At 40.4% G+C, this 12988-nt stretch overlaps 1 protein-coding gene across 11 annotated transcripts in view; it reads left to right on the forward strand.

Moving 5' to 3' along the window:
- The window catches only part of kidins220b (kinase D-interacting substrate 220b), a 69119-nt gene that overhangs the window by 47059 nt on the left and 9072 nt on the right, over nucleotides 1-12988 (forward strand). For 5 of the 11 annotated variants that reach the window (XM_015354382.2, XM_015354429.2, XM_015354437.2 and 2 more), the window contains exons 23-27: nucleotides 1016-1194; nucleotides 2363-2592; nucleotides 5456-5572; nucleotides 7072-7128; nucleotides 9385-9417. In XM_015354382.2, coding sequence (XP_015209868.1) covers nucleotides 1016-1194; nucleotides 2363-2592; nucleotides 5456-5572; nucleotides 7072-7128; nucleotides 9385-9417 — 616 coding nt within the window. The remainder of the gene's footprint in view (nucleotides 1-1015; nucleotides 1195-2362; nucleotides 2593-5455; nucleotides 5573-7071; nucleotides 7129-9384; nucleotides 9418-12988) is intronic. The other 6 variants (XM_015354410.2, XM_069197277.1, XM_015354417.2 and 3 more) reach the window with 6 other exon arrangements.

Genomic DNA, 12988 nt, shown 5'->3' on the forward strand with positions numbered 1-12988 from the left:
CTTGTTTCCTTGGGGTATAAAAAGAGGTAACACGCAGAAGACAATACAGCAGTAGCATCCTTCATCACGGCTCAGGTCAGAGACCACTCTGCAGGCAAATGTTCATTGATCTCCGCAAGATGGAGAATGATTACAAAAGAATCCACAAGAAAAGTTGAATCGACCACTTTACAGCGTAGTATACCTTCTTAGATGAAGAAATCTAAGGCTGCTGGTAAAAGGACACAAGTGTGTCTTGGCATCTTGGGCTGTGAGACAATTGGTCCCAGAGGTAACAGATGGAGTTTATCTTGACAAAGCATGAAGACTGGCGTCCATTATCGCTGGCATGATTATGACATTCATGTCTGGGCATGCAAAAAAGAAGCCTCTTCTGAGAGCAGACCACATTGCCACATACAGGGTGGCAGGGGGTCTGTTACGTTTTGGGAATCATGAACTCCGACATGTGCCGGGTTATTCTTGTCAGACCTCTGGTTCCTTCTCTCAAGAAGCCCACGTATGGCTAGAAATGGACATTTCAAGATGGAAAATCACAAACACAGAATGGTAAAAGCACAAAATGAATGTTTTTGACTGGCCATCACAATCTGCACACCTCAATCCAATCGAAAAAAAGTGTGTGTCAAACTCAAGAAATCAGTTCATAAAGAGCAACTAAATGGGCCTAAAAACCTAGAGCATTTCTGCCTGGAGGAATAGACGAACAAATGTCACTAGTGCCAGAACCTCATAGCACTCTACAGGAGGTGTGTATAAATTTATAATCCCTGACACAAGAAGAATTTTAAAATGTTAGCTATTGGTTAGCTACTGACTGGAGTTAAAGGAGTTAAATGACTGATTGGACATTGCTCTGTGCAGTGCAGAGGATCACAGTATGACACAGCTTATCCAATCCAAACCAGCCTCTCTGTTTTTTTTGTTTTTTTTTTTTGTTCCTGTTTCATTGGTACAGTGTGAAGTAGTCTAAAATGTTTATATAATTCATCTTCATTTTTAAAAAAATCTTTAGGATCTCAAAGAACATCCCGACAACCAAAGATGTGGAACCCTTGTTGGAAATCGACGGCGACATTCGCAGCTTTGAAGTCTTCCTCTCCTCCCGGACCCCTGTTCTCACATCAAGAGACATTAAAACCTTCCTGCCATGCACTGTCAATCTGGACCCCAAACTGCGTGAGATTATTGCAGGTAAGATTCAAAGGGATTGCATGAATTTGACACATACTGTATCACGCAGTTGAGCCAGGCCTCTTGATGGCAGGTGGAACTTGGCATGCGAACTGCAAGTCCACCTTCAAGAGAGTCGACTGTGTCATCCACATTACAGGCTGTAGGCAAGCAGAAGGGACAGACAAGATGGAGACTCTTGTCTGGACGACATTACCCAGAATGCTGTGGGGAATGAGCTGCTGCCTCCAGTCACCTGGTAGGGTTGCAGTTTGAATAGCAGCTCATTCCACCCAGAATCTCCATCTTGTCTGAACCTATTATCCTTTCGTATAGGCCTATACAATGTATGGAGAGCCATAAAGGTAAAAGTGCATTCATTCAGTATAAAAGAAATTGTCAGGTCTGTGCAAACACATATTAATTTAATTGAATAGGGCGGTACTACCTACAAATCAGCTTTGTGCTTTACTGGCTATTTCTTGTGTCGGTACACAACTTTGAACAGACCGTCCTGTTTGCGTCAGATGCCTGTCTCCTTATTGACACCTGCCACCTCCATGTGGGAAGTTGGGAGGAATGTTTTCCCACAAACAGACGTGCTCGATATTTATTCTGAAACTCAGAAACTGCTTGCTCATCTCTCTCTCTTTCCCTCCGAGGAGGGTTCGCGGAAACTTATTTTTCTTGCAAATTGCCTCTTCACATTTCCCCTGAAGTGTTGTGTGCGTGACAATCAATTTGTTGTTGCCGAATGTTTTTTTTTTCCCATCACACTTCAGCATTTCCTCTATGGAACATAGCACTTCAGCATTGTGTTTGCTCCTGCCTTGCATGTTCCGACAGATATCAACGCATTGCTAATCTGAAATACAGTCTGTTAAACTGTTGTGCTATTTTGTCCCCTCATTAATGGCTTTTTCAGTTTTTTTATGTGCTTTCCTTTCACTCTGCAGCTAGACCTGAGAAAATTTTAACACACTTTTCTATGTTATTAGAATATATAGTGCTTTGATTTTGAATTGTTGTGTTTTGTAATTAATATAAACCTAAATGAGTGTTTTTCATGTGTTTTATATTCTCCAGTCGTCAAGGGGTATCTTATTGCGTTACGTGCCCCATATACCAGTCAAAATCATATACGGCTAAAAATGCCTTTTTTAAAACATGGGTAAAACATTCTTCCCAGATGTACGCGCGGCCAGGGAACAGCTGAACATGGGAGGGATCGCCTATCCCACGCTGCCCCTGCAGGACGCTGCTCCCCGGGCCGCCTCTGTGTTCAGCCAGCCGTCGTCCGCCTGCTCGCCCGCCGCCTCCTTCACCGGGCCCTTCAACCCCCCCGGCGTGGTCTCGCCCCAGCCGCACAGCAGCTACTACAGCGGCATGACGGGGCCCCAGCACCCCTTCTACAACCGGGTGAGCGCTCGGCCGGACCCGCCGCGGCGCAGCGTCGGGCCTGCTTTTCCCACGGTGACCGAACGTGACGCGAGGCTTTGTTTTCGTGTCTGTTTCCCCTGCAGCGGTGGCTTACACTGTCTTGTAACTCACTTTATTCCTTGGGCTAGCCAGCTAATGAGGTTGATTATGCTCTGCTACGTGTGAAAGAAGCAGTGTAGCACAGTAGTGATGGTTCAGGCACGTTTTATTTCCCCTTGTGGTTTCTGTTTGTTCTTCGTGTAAGTGTTTTGTAGCACTGAAATGTACTGATCACTGTGTTTCCCAACTTGAAGTTGATGTTGTTTTGTTTGAAAAATCCCAAAAAGATTTATATGTGCATTAAGCAAAAAAAAACATGGTAGATCAGAATTAATTATACCAATCCAAGAGGCTGCTTTATTCTTTCACATTTATTGCCCTCAGGGGGCTCATAAAAATGAATAAACATTTGACTTGTTTAAAGAAAACTAAAAATATCACAGCTTGTGGCGCCAGAAGAGTGAAGTTGCGATGTTTTGTGTCTTGTTCTTAACTCACTTAAATTATCACAGAATATTAAGAATGCAGTCGTTAAACTATTCTCTTTCTGGTTTATTTTTTATTTTTAACTCATTACATACATTTAGTTTATTCTTCAAAATGACAAAAAAAAATCCCTTAGTATTGCTGCACAGTGTTTTGGTAATCAGTCTTCCCCCAAAAAACTTGTAACTTGCAGGTCACGAAGGATGGCTTCACTAGTAACAAAATGCTGAAGGTCATTACTTGTGTGCCAGTCTCCTTACGTTCATAACTCTTTTTAAGCAGGTTTAAAATCTGAAACTGTTCCAATGATTTATAAAGATGTAAGTGAACATAAATATGTCTTAAGAACTACACTCACGGCAGTGTCAGTAGGGAGAGGCCCCATCTAAATATCTTCTGTCTGTTTTGTGTTGTCCTTGGCAAGAGCCAGAGTTCGAACCTTGGTCCCGCCACTTGCCAGCTGTGATGAAGATCTACTGGCCAGTGACAGAGTACCATTGTGGGTGGGAATGGGAATGGTCAACACCAGGTCCCGAGCGTTCCTGTAGCCTGGCAGTGAAGCCTGGGAGGGCTGTGCTTCTCCTCCAATCAGCATGAGCCCTCCTGTCGGGCGCTGTGGGACCTGCGGTGTCAAAGGCTGAATGGCATGATGGGAGGTCAGGCTGGGTCTTTACTCCTCCTTTGCAGTTCCCAGCCATTGTTGTAAGGCAGACCGTAAACTTAAAATCAGACCGGGGCAAGTTTAAAATGAAAATTTGAAAAATCTTTTTTAAAGGTTTTAGAGCAGGACAGGAATCTCTTTAGAACGTAGCAGAAGCTTGGTCCATCCTGCATGATTGATTTTTTTTTTGCATTCCCATTCCCAGAAGCTTATCGAGGCTTTTCGAGAAGAGATGCGGCTTAAAACAACGTGACGGGGTGTTTTTTAATCACTCACAGCTCTTTACTTTAATGAGTGCTTGCAGCTTTTATTCCGAAATCCACCTGCTTTTGATTTCCTCTCGTCAACCTGTGCTTTTGTGTCATCGTTGAGCTTCAAGGAGGACTTGTTGACTTTTTCAGTAACATTCGAGCATTTTAAATGTTTCAATCACGTCTCTTTGTAATCTTTCTTTCAGGACTGAGGAGATCACGATCCTTTAAATTTGTAACCTTTTTTTAACTTCACTCACAGCTTTTTTTTTTGGTTAAAGGTAACTGAAGGAGAGCATGGTATTCAAATACCACATTTCCACTGGCGTTACACAGCTGTTGCTGAAATAGCTGGTCTGGTGTAACTAAAATCCATTACCACTGTGGTTTAGGTCTTCCTTAGGTACATCTAGCACAGCACAGTATTGTATCTTATATTCAGCCAGACCCAACTGTGCTGGTTGGAAAAATTAAGCCAGCGCTGAATCCAGGAAAGTGTGGGAGCTCATTTTCCCCCAGGTTTTCTTATTTTAATCTGAATAATTCTACTATAAACAACAAACCACTTTCACTCGCACCAGAAATGCTTTACCAAACATGCCTTGTGACATTCTGCAGTCAAATTCGTCTTCTGCCATTAACGGCTTTTCGTTCTGTGAGAGGAACATAAGGTTACTCACAAATTTAGAAACAATGAGAATAAAAATAGCGCCAAATGTTTGTTCGGCTCCATCTGTCAGCGTAAGTTTAGATTTGTGTTTCCCCAATCACATGACTTCTAGCTAACACTTCCTGAGCTGTACCTAGCAGAAAGTAGACCTTGGGACGCAGGCCGAGGCCTGGACCAGACCAGCCAGCTCTAGCGGAGCTGAAATAAGCCACTGGAAACAGGATGTAAAAAGAGATCTAGTTAGTACATTTCCTCAGTACTGGGAATGCTCAAAGGGTAGTTTTCAAGATGGGAATGTTTTTATTTTCACAAATTTAGAACTTGGTTTATGCAATCTGTTGCGAGTAGTAAACATAGAACTGTATTTTACTTAAGATGACCGGGAACGCCGTTACATACAGAATGATTGTGCCTCTTTCTGTGAGGAAAGAGAGACCCAGAATCTACCCATTTTGAAGATGAGAGTCTAGTTCCCCTGCTGTTCCCAAGCAGCTGTGTCAAATATTTAAAATGAGATGGTAATCATCTGATGTTGCTTCCCTGATAGGTCATACTTGTCAACCTGCAGAATGTTCCCCTCACAGTTTTTTTTCCTTGTGTTTAGAAACGACAAGCCTTGAATTAAATGTGTGTTTGTGTTACGCTTGCTGTCACACACCTGTTTGTGTTATAACCCCATTGTATATTTTTGAGTTCCTAAATTTTTCCTTTTTTTTCCGCATTTCCTTTCCATAGCCTTATTTTCCCCATCATGTTTGTTATCTGCCAAGACAATACGTTGGCAGTTCCCATCATCCCTTGTCACGTCCATCAGTTAAAACGGGCTTTCCCAGGGATCAAAACAATGGACTAGTAAGTATTTGGAATTCTGAATGCATCATATCTAGAAGATATTTACCAATAATTACTATAAATTCTTAGGATAATGTAGGACATTAAAAACCAAATCTTTAGAACTCAGTGCTTTAGCTTAAATTCTTTTAAATCAGGTGTGTTCTGCTTCTTGTATTATAGATATATAATCTATAATATTATTATTATTATAGATAATGTAGCTTTGAACAACATTTTGATTGAAAATGCAAACAGATACAGTTACAAAAAATGTTGGGAAAACGGTTGTTTCCTCATGTGGTCTTACTGGCTTCTGCGTTTATCCGCACCATGAAGTGAGAGTTCAGTAGTTTTAAAACTGGGTAAATGAGTCTCACTCTGCCAGCCTGATTAGAGGTTGCCTAGCAAAACTGAGAATAGTGCTGCCTGCATCATGTTCACACTCACTTCGCTGAATGCAGAAGGCCCCAGAGGAGATCTCGGCTTACAGACCTTCTAGGTTTTGATATGTCTTCGTGACATTGGATAAATGGCTTTCATAATCCAACAATTGATTGGTATCATTTGTAGAACCTGCCGTTCATTTTTCATAACCAGAGTCAGTGAAACCTGTCCTCCTGGCACTTACAAGTAATGATATTCTCTAAAAAATGAACTCAAGCTGGGAGCTGATTTGAACACGAGTGCCGTCGGGACGTACTGTAGGTGGACGCCCGAGTGTGTGTGCGCGCCAGGATCTGCTCCAGAACCTTTTTACTTTCGGCGTCTGGACACAAAGTGCAGCTGAAAAATGACATAATCGGTGGCATCCCATCTGCTTATCAGACAAACTCGGGTGAGGTTGTTCAGTGAAGCATGGCTGTACTTCCTTATGCTAATTCCTGGTAAGGGTCATGGCAGCCCAGAGCCTGTCCGGGAAATACCGGGTGCGAGGTGGGATCACGCCCTGGATTGGGCACCAGTCGATCAGGCATAGTGAAAGCAAACCCAGTGCACCGAATCTTACGTTTTTGCACAGCTGTGAAACTACATAATTTCTACTTCATACTGCTGGTGAATATAGAAGCGATTTGAGTTATGTAAACAGGAAAACACCTTAATAATCATAGCTTTTCATCCTTTAGGGCATTAATAAAATAAACTGTGACCTTTTTTTAATTCATAGAAGCCTAAAAGGGATTCCTAGCTGTTTTTAACATGAAATTTATTTTAAAATTGGAATAAAAAAGCGGGTAGCTCTCAGGACATTTAAGTATTCTTACGATAAAAATGCACCACAACAAAAAACGAGGAGTCGGTACTCTGCGAGCGTTGCCTTCCGTGGCTGTTGCTGAAATGTGAAGAAATAAACCCTGTAAAAAATTACCCTTGCTAATTATGTACGCTTTAGAAGACCTGCTGTTTTTCAGTTGTTTTTTTTCCCTCTCATCCATGCTTTTTGTTGGCGGGTCTTTTTCGTTCGTCGTCGTGTCTGGCTCGTCACTGTACCCAAGAGCCTCCCCTTCTGTTTTTGTCAGGATGTTATCAAGGAGGATGCCGATGAAGGGCTTCCCTCCCCCACTGTCCCTTCAATGGTAACACAGTAGAGACTGCGTGGTGTGGAGCAATAGCATCTCATCGCTGCTTCAGATTGAGGGCACAGATTAACCCCGTCCATCACTGAGCGTCACTAACACGATGTCATCGGTTGACTCTGGATACACACTGACCTAGATAAGGGCTCAACTAATGGCTGTGGCTGTCCGTCTGCATACGGCGTTGCCATCAGTGTTTTTGATTCAGGACATTTAAGATAAACTAACATGCGTTTCAGTCATAGTGGAAGAGCCGAGTGTAACAATGCTACAGGCATGTCAGTGTCTGTCTTTTGTGCATGGAGAGACGTTGTCAGAAGTCATCAAGTCGTATGTGGTGTGGAAAAAGTTTCAGTGTGGCTTTATTCAAGAACCTACTTAAAGCGCAGTGTTTCCGAAATCTCACATCTTTTTTTTTCCAGCTGCTCTATTTTAGCCTTTTTCACTTTATTTTCCCCATTTAGCACTTACATCATTAATAAAGATACCTGCTTAGATATACATTGCTAAGGCCATGATCGTGCTTGCGAATGCCTTACAGATTGGTTTTGCTTATCAGTTGTCTTTTGATGCGTATTGAAATAACATTCTGAACTATCTGAATTTCAAAGTTCAGTTGAAAGATACACTTCTTTTCAATTTGTTTTTTTTTAAATGACCTCAGAATTATGATTAGAAGCTCTGTTGCTTTTAACCTCACTCTTAAATTCTGAAAATTGTTAAAGGACAAAGGATTTTGGCTATTGTAAACTACATTATGATGAAATATCTTAATGTATGTAGTAAAGGACAGTTGTAAAATAATGGTTTGACTTGGATTTCGTACTAGGTTTTGTGGTAGTATTCTCAAAAGCCAAATCTTAAACTTCCCAGATTGCTCTTCTGTGCTCTTTTATACCTCTCATTCTGAATGAGCCATGACTACAGAGCCTGTGGTTTAGAATTCACTCTGCGTATTTAAGTGATTGTTAAACTATTTTTCCCCAGCTCTGAAATGAAGCTGGCAGTTTCCTGGGACAGAGTCACGTTTTATAGCTAAGAGTTCTAGTATTTACTGCTCTGTGCAGACCATGACTGACTAATACTCTGCACTCCAACTTTATTTAATGCACTCCTGATTTGTGAGAAGTGTAATGCGACCATAGACATCAGAGGTCTTTAGCTAAGCAGCAGTGCTCAGAAGACCTGCATTACTGAGAACTGAAGTCACTGTGCTTTAATTATATATGGCATTCTGCTGGAAATAATTAAAAAGGCAGACTTTGTCTTTAAACACTTGCTATTAGGTTGCTAAAAGGAAGATGTGTAATGTCTGCTGTCTATAGTTTAAAACGTAATTGTGTTGTGATGCAGGGCATTGATCTCTCTTTCAGAGGGATTATTATCGGTTCTGCTTTTACTGTTTTCAGAATGAACTAGGGCTTAGCTGTTAGAGGAACACTTCCTTGTGAGTGTGTTCATTTCTTCAGTATACATTTTTTTTTCTCTTACTGTATAAATATATTCTTATCAGTTTGGCTTTTGTTTTTTGGTGCTACATTTTTAAGTTCTTCCAAGAATGGAACTTCTCTTTTTTTGTGTATATAAAGCATCAAGGCTCTTTTATTTGTATTTTTTTTAGCCAGCAGAGTTTCTGCTTTGTACAGATGCTACATTGTTTTACGAGATAGGTGTTAATGTTTACTGGAGTGCCTCTGTACTACTACCTTCTAGCACATATCCTAACACCCATCTGTAGATGTGCAGACAAAACAGCTGTATGTTTTCGGCGATTTACTTTTGTCTTTGCCTCAAGTGTTGCTCTGCTCTAGAATTGAGTTTTAGGACAGATAATCCAGATGTAAACCCACTCTCTGCTTTTCGCTTGACTATAGGGTTTCCCGAAATAATGTGCTGGAAATTTAGAAGTGTAACAGTTTAGCTTTTAGTGTGGCTGTGTTCTTGGTATCGTTTTCTGTGTGCTGACTTGTGCGGGGAACTCGCATTATGTGAAATGAGCAATAGTAGGTTCAGTGGCTCAGTAGTCCAATTTCCGTTCCCTGCCCCCACACGACAAAGATAAAGCCATGGAAATCATGTAAGTAAAGTATATGGAAATCATTGTTTTTCATCTCTTACACAGTTGTAATCCCTGAAATAGTAGAATGCAAGAAACTTTTTACCTAATCAAAATGTGGGTTCTGTTTGTGTTTCTCCTGTTGAAAACTAATGCATGTCACCTATTTCTTCCCTTCTGTCTCTCCCTTTCTTCCCAAGCAGTTTAAATTGCAGTCTTTCAAACCAAAACAGGTACTGAATCCTTTGGGCTTGGCTAGCGCAAATTTGCTACCTCATCTTGCTTCCCTAGCAAACACTAAAGCTTACTAACGTGTTACAATGACTGACGCTTTTGACACGCTTCATGTGAGAATGGATTAGAACGCAGGACGCATGATTGTGTCACATGAGTAGGAATTAACATGTGCAAACTGCATGATTTACAGTTAGCTCTCATCATATCACTTATCTCCTTAAATTCCTTTCATGCGCATAAAAATATACATACAGGGGTTATCAAAATTATTCACGTCCCTTGGACTTTTTCCTTTTTGTTGTCTTTCAATATGGAATCATATGGACCTCAGTCCCATCAAGAATCTGTGACCGGAGTTGAAAATTGCTGTTTACCAACTTTTCCCATCCAACCTGATGGAGTTTGAGCAATTTTACAAAGAAGAAAGGGGAAAAAGTGCAGTGTCCAGATGGTCAAAGCTTGTAGAAACTTATCCAAGGAGACTCAGGGCTGTAATTTCCGCCAAACGTGCCTCTACCGGATATTGACCGAAAGGGGATGAATTCATTTACAATCAAATATTTTCTAGTTTATAAATATAATTCATTTAGGATGAGCTATAGAATGGTGTTATCAGTTTTCACATTCTAGTGTTTTGTGTTGTTCACTGGCAAAGAAATCTCAAATACATACATTGTGATCCTATATTGTAACATCATAAAATGTAAAAATTCCAAGGAGGGTGAATACCTTTGATAGCCTTTGTGTGTGAGGACATGCAGCCAGATTCAAATACCCGTTTTGATGACAGATACGTATTATCAGCTGTGTTTAATTGCCATGCCTGAGGTTACATACACTAGCAGTAGCCTTTTCTCAATTGGCAGTGTTTGGAAGGCATTCAATAATACAGGTGTTTTCCATTGGAGGCCAGAGCTTAATGAAAGTCCCTATGTAAGTGAATATTATACCGAATAATCACTTCTACTATTATATTGTAAACTAGCCAGCAAATTAGCTAATTTTTTCTCTTAATAGTTCTGTGTTCTTTTAGCATGTTCTGCAGTATTCCCTTATGGCGGAGCGGTGGCTCTGTGGCTAAGGATCTGCGCCTGTGGCTGGAAGGTTGCTGGTTTGTATCCTGCGGCCGGCAGAGGAATCCTACTCTGTTGGGCCCCTGAGCAAGGCCCTTAACCCCAACTGCTCCAGGGGTGTCGTATAAATGGCTGATCCTGCTCTCTGACCCCAGGCATCTCTCCCTGTCTGTGTGTCTCATGCAGAGCAAGAAAATTTGTGTATGAAAAGACAAATTCCTAATGCAAGAAATTGTATATGGCCAATGTAAAGTAAGAAGAAGTGGACCACTCAGTGTAGAGGTCCTAGCCATTCCTTTTACCATCTGCGCCTCTGGTTCCCAGCCCTGGTGCATGGGACCTCTGTCTTCCGTTTTTTTGTCCCATTCATGTTCCTAATTGCTGTTTGATTGATTTCAATCTCAAATATGAGACAGATTTTTAGATTTACCGTCCCCTCTTTAAAACAGGGAAATGGGTTTTCTAATTGGTGTCTGTGCTGTCCCAGTTTATACCTTGGCTTCCTTTAAGAAGCAGCCAGATGAGATCTTTGGATCAATAACCTACAAAACTACCACATAGCCTGGATGGGCTGCATGGGCCTCCTGTAGATTCAAAAGTTCAAAAAAGTTTCAAAAAGTTTCAAAAGTGACCTTGTTCAGGTTTGTTACCGCAAACATGATCATTGTAAGTGTAGCACAAAAATCGCTTTTTCCACCAGTTTATTATCTTAAATGTATTACTTATTATTATTATTATTATTATTATTATTATTATTATTATTATTTGTGGATGTCCTATCCCTCAGGAATGAGGAAGCACACCCCCATAACAAGTTAAGGAGTGGCTGCTTGAACTTTTGTATACTGAAGCGACTTTTTTTTTTTAAATCAGAGTCAGAACAAGTGAATAAAGGTTTAATGGTTTAAAAATCAGATGGACTGAAAACCAGCAGAGACAGGGGTCCTCCAGAAAGGGGCTAAGATTAAGAGCCATGGATCTGTGCTGTGTGAGAACCGCCAATTCTAATGGAGTTCTGTGGTGGGATGAATGATAATAAGACTCTCTAACCTGTTGGTGGTTTTCACAGTCGAAATCAATGGATTTTTTAAAATGTTGGAATCTTCATTTGGTTCTATGAAATGAAAGGTGTGTGGATATTCCATGCGCTTATCCCTGTAAATTCTGCCTATTTGTACTATTGTGGTATGCTCACTTCCTAACTTCACTTTCTGTATAATTCAATACATTTGGAAAGTATTTTTTCTTTAAATTATTTTAGTGGGTATATATTTTGCTTTTCACGTGATCTGCACAGTGCATTACATTGATAAAGTATGGTAAAAGCACCATATGTGCTTCTGACATTGAGTTAATGTATAACCATGGTAGATGTTTTAGGTAGAGCATATGTTTGCTGAAAAGCCTGAGTTACTAAACCAGCTGAAGACATAACTTGTTCAGTGGTACGAGGTAAAGTTTGAGTGCATTAAATCTAGCGTATTAACTAAAACTTTTGAATCCCGTTGTGCTGCTTCTGAAACCTTTATCGTTTTCTTGAAGAACAAACAAAACTCCAAATGGTTCTTATTTATGAATGATTACATCCCTAGCATTCTCTTGTGTTTCAAATTAACTTGCAGTGCTCCAGGCCTAGGTAATTAAGTTTATATTAAGGAAAGCTTGTAATTATCCCGTGCTTCTTAAAAAAAAAAACGTTTGGAGTGTGCCAGCTTTACACAGAGCTTGGCTTTCTTCTGGGTGCTGTTTTCGCCATGCTGAGCAGCAGTGTGTGAACTCAGGCTACACAGTTTTGCCTTTCTTTAATCCACTTTCATTACGCTATCATTTCCCATAGCTTATTGCCCATCAAGTGGCTAACTGATGCGCTATAGTGGAGATTTGCAATTGCAGCCAAGCACTCTGCATGCATAATCAAATTCAGTGCGCTTATGAAGCCCCCATTCTGAAAGAAGTTCTCGTTGCTCTCAATTCCAAGAAAGGCCAAATTCATTTTCTGGAAATCCGTGCTGCAAGGCAAGTGAAAATCGCTCACAGTCCTTCTTTGCCACACAGCAGCTTGTGATGAGAAAAGCATCAGCACTACACCATAAACATTTCACATGTCACAACAGCTTCTAGGTTCCTTATATGTTCTTTTAATAACTCAGTGGAAAGGGAGAGTGGGTTGCTTTCTTTGAATATCAATATACAAGGAAATATAATCCTGTTTTACTTTTTACTTTCCACTGTACAATTTACCAAGACCTGGATTTTTTTTTTATTATTTCTGTCTAACAACAGGATTGATAGAATTTAGATTAAATGTTCCCAAGAAATGTTTAGGATTTTAGTGTATTGTATTTTCTCTTAAGACAAATGAATGAAAAGTGTTTTTTTATTTCAATTTGGAACAAAAAATATTTTTAACACTTGTTAAATTTAGTGCAGATGGATCTGATAATGTGTGGTTTTATCTCGAAGACTGACAGCTCTTATACGGTCTTAAGATATT

This window comes from Lepisosteus oculatus, chromosome 2, assembly GCF_040954835.1.
Source record: "Lepisosteus oculatus isolate fLepOcu1 chromosome 2, fLepOcu1.hap2, whole genome shotgun sequence".
In the NCBI taxonomy this organism is placed as follows: Eukaryota; Metazoa; Chordata; class Actinopteri; order Semionotiformes; family Lepisosteidae; genus Lepisosteus; species Lepisosteus oculatus.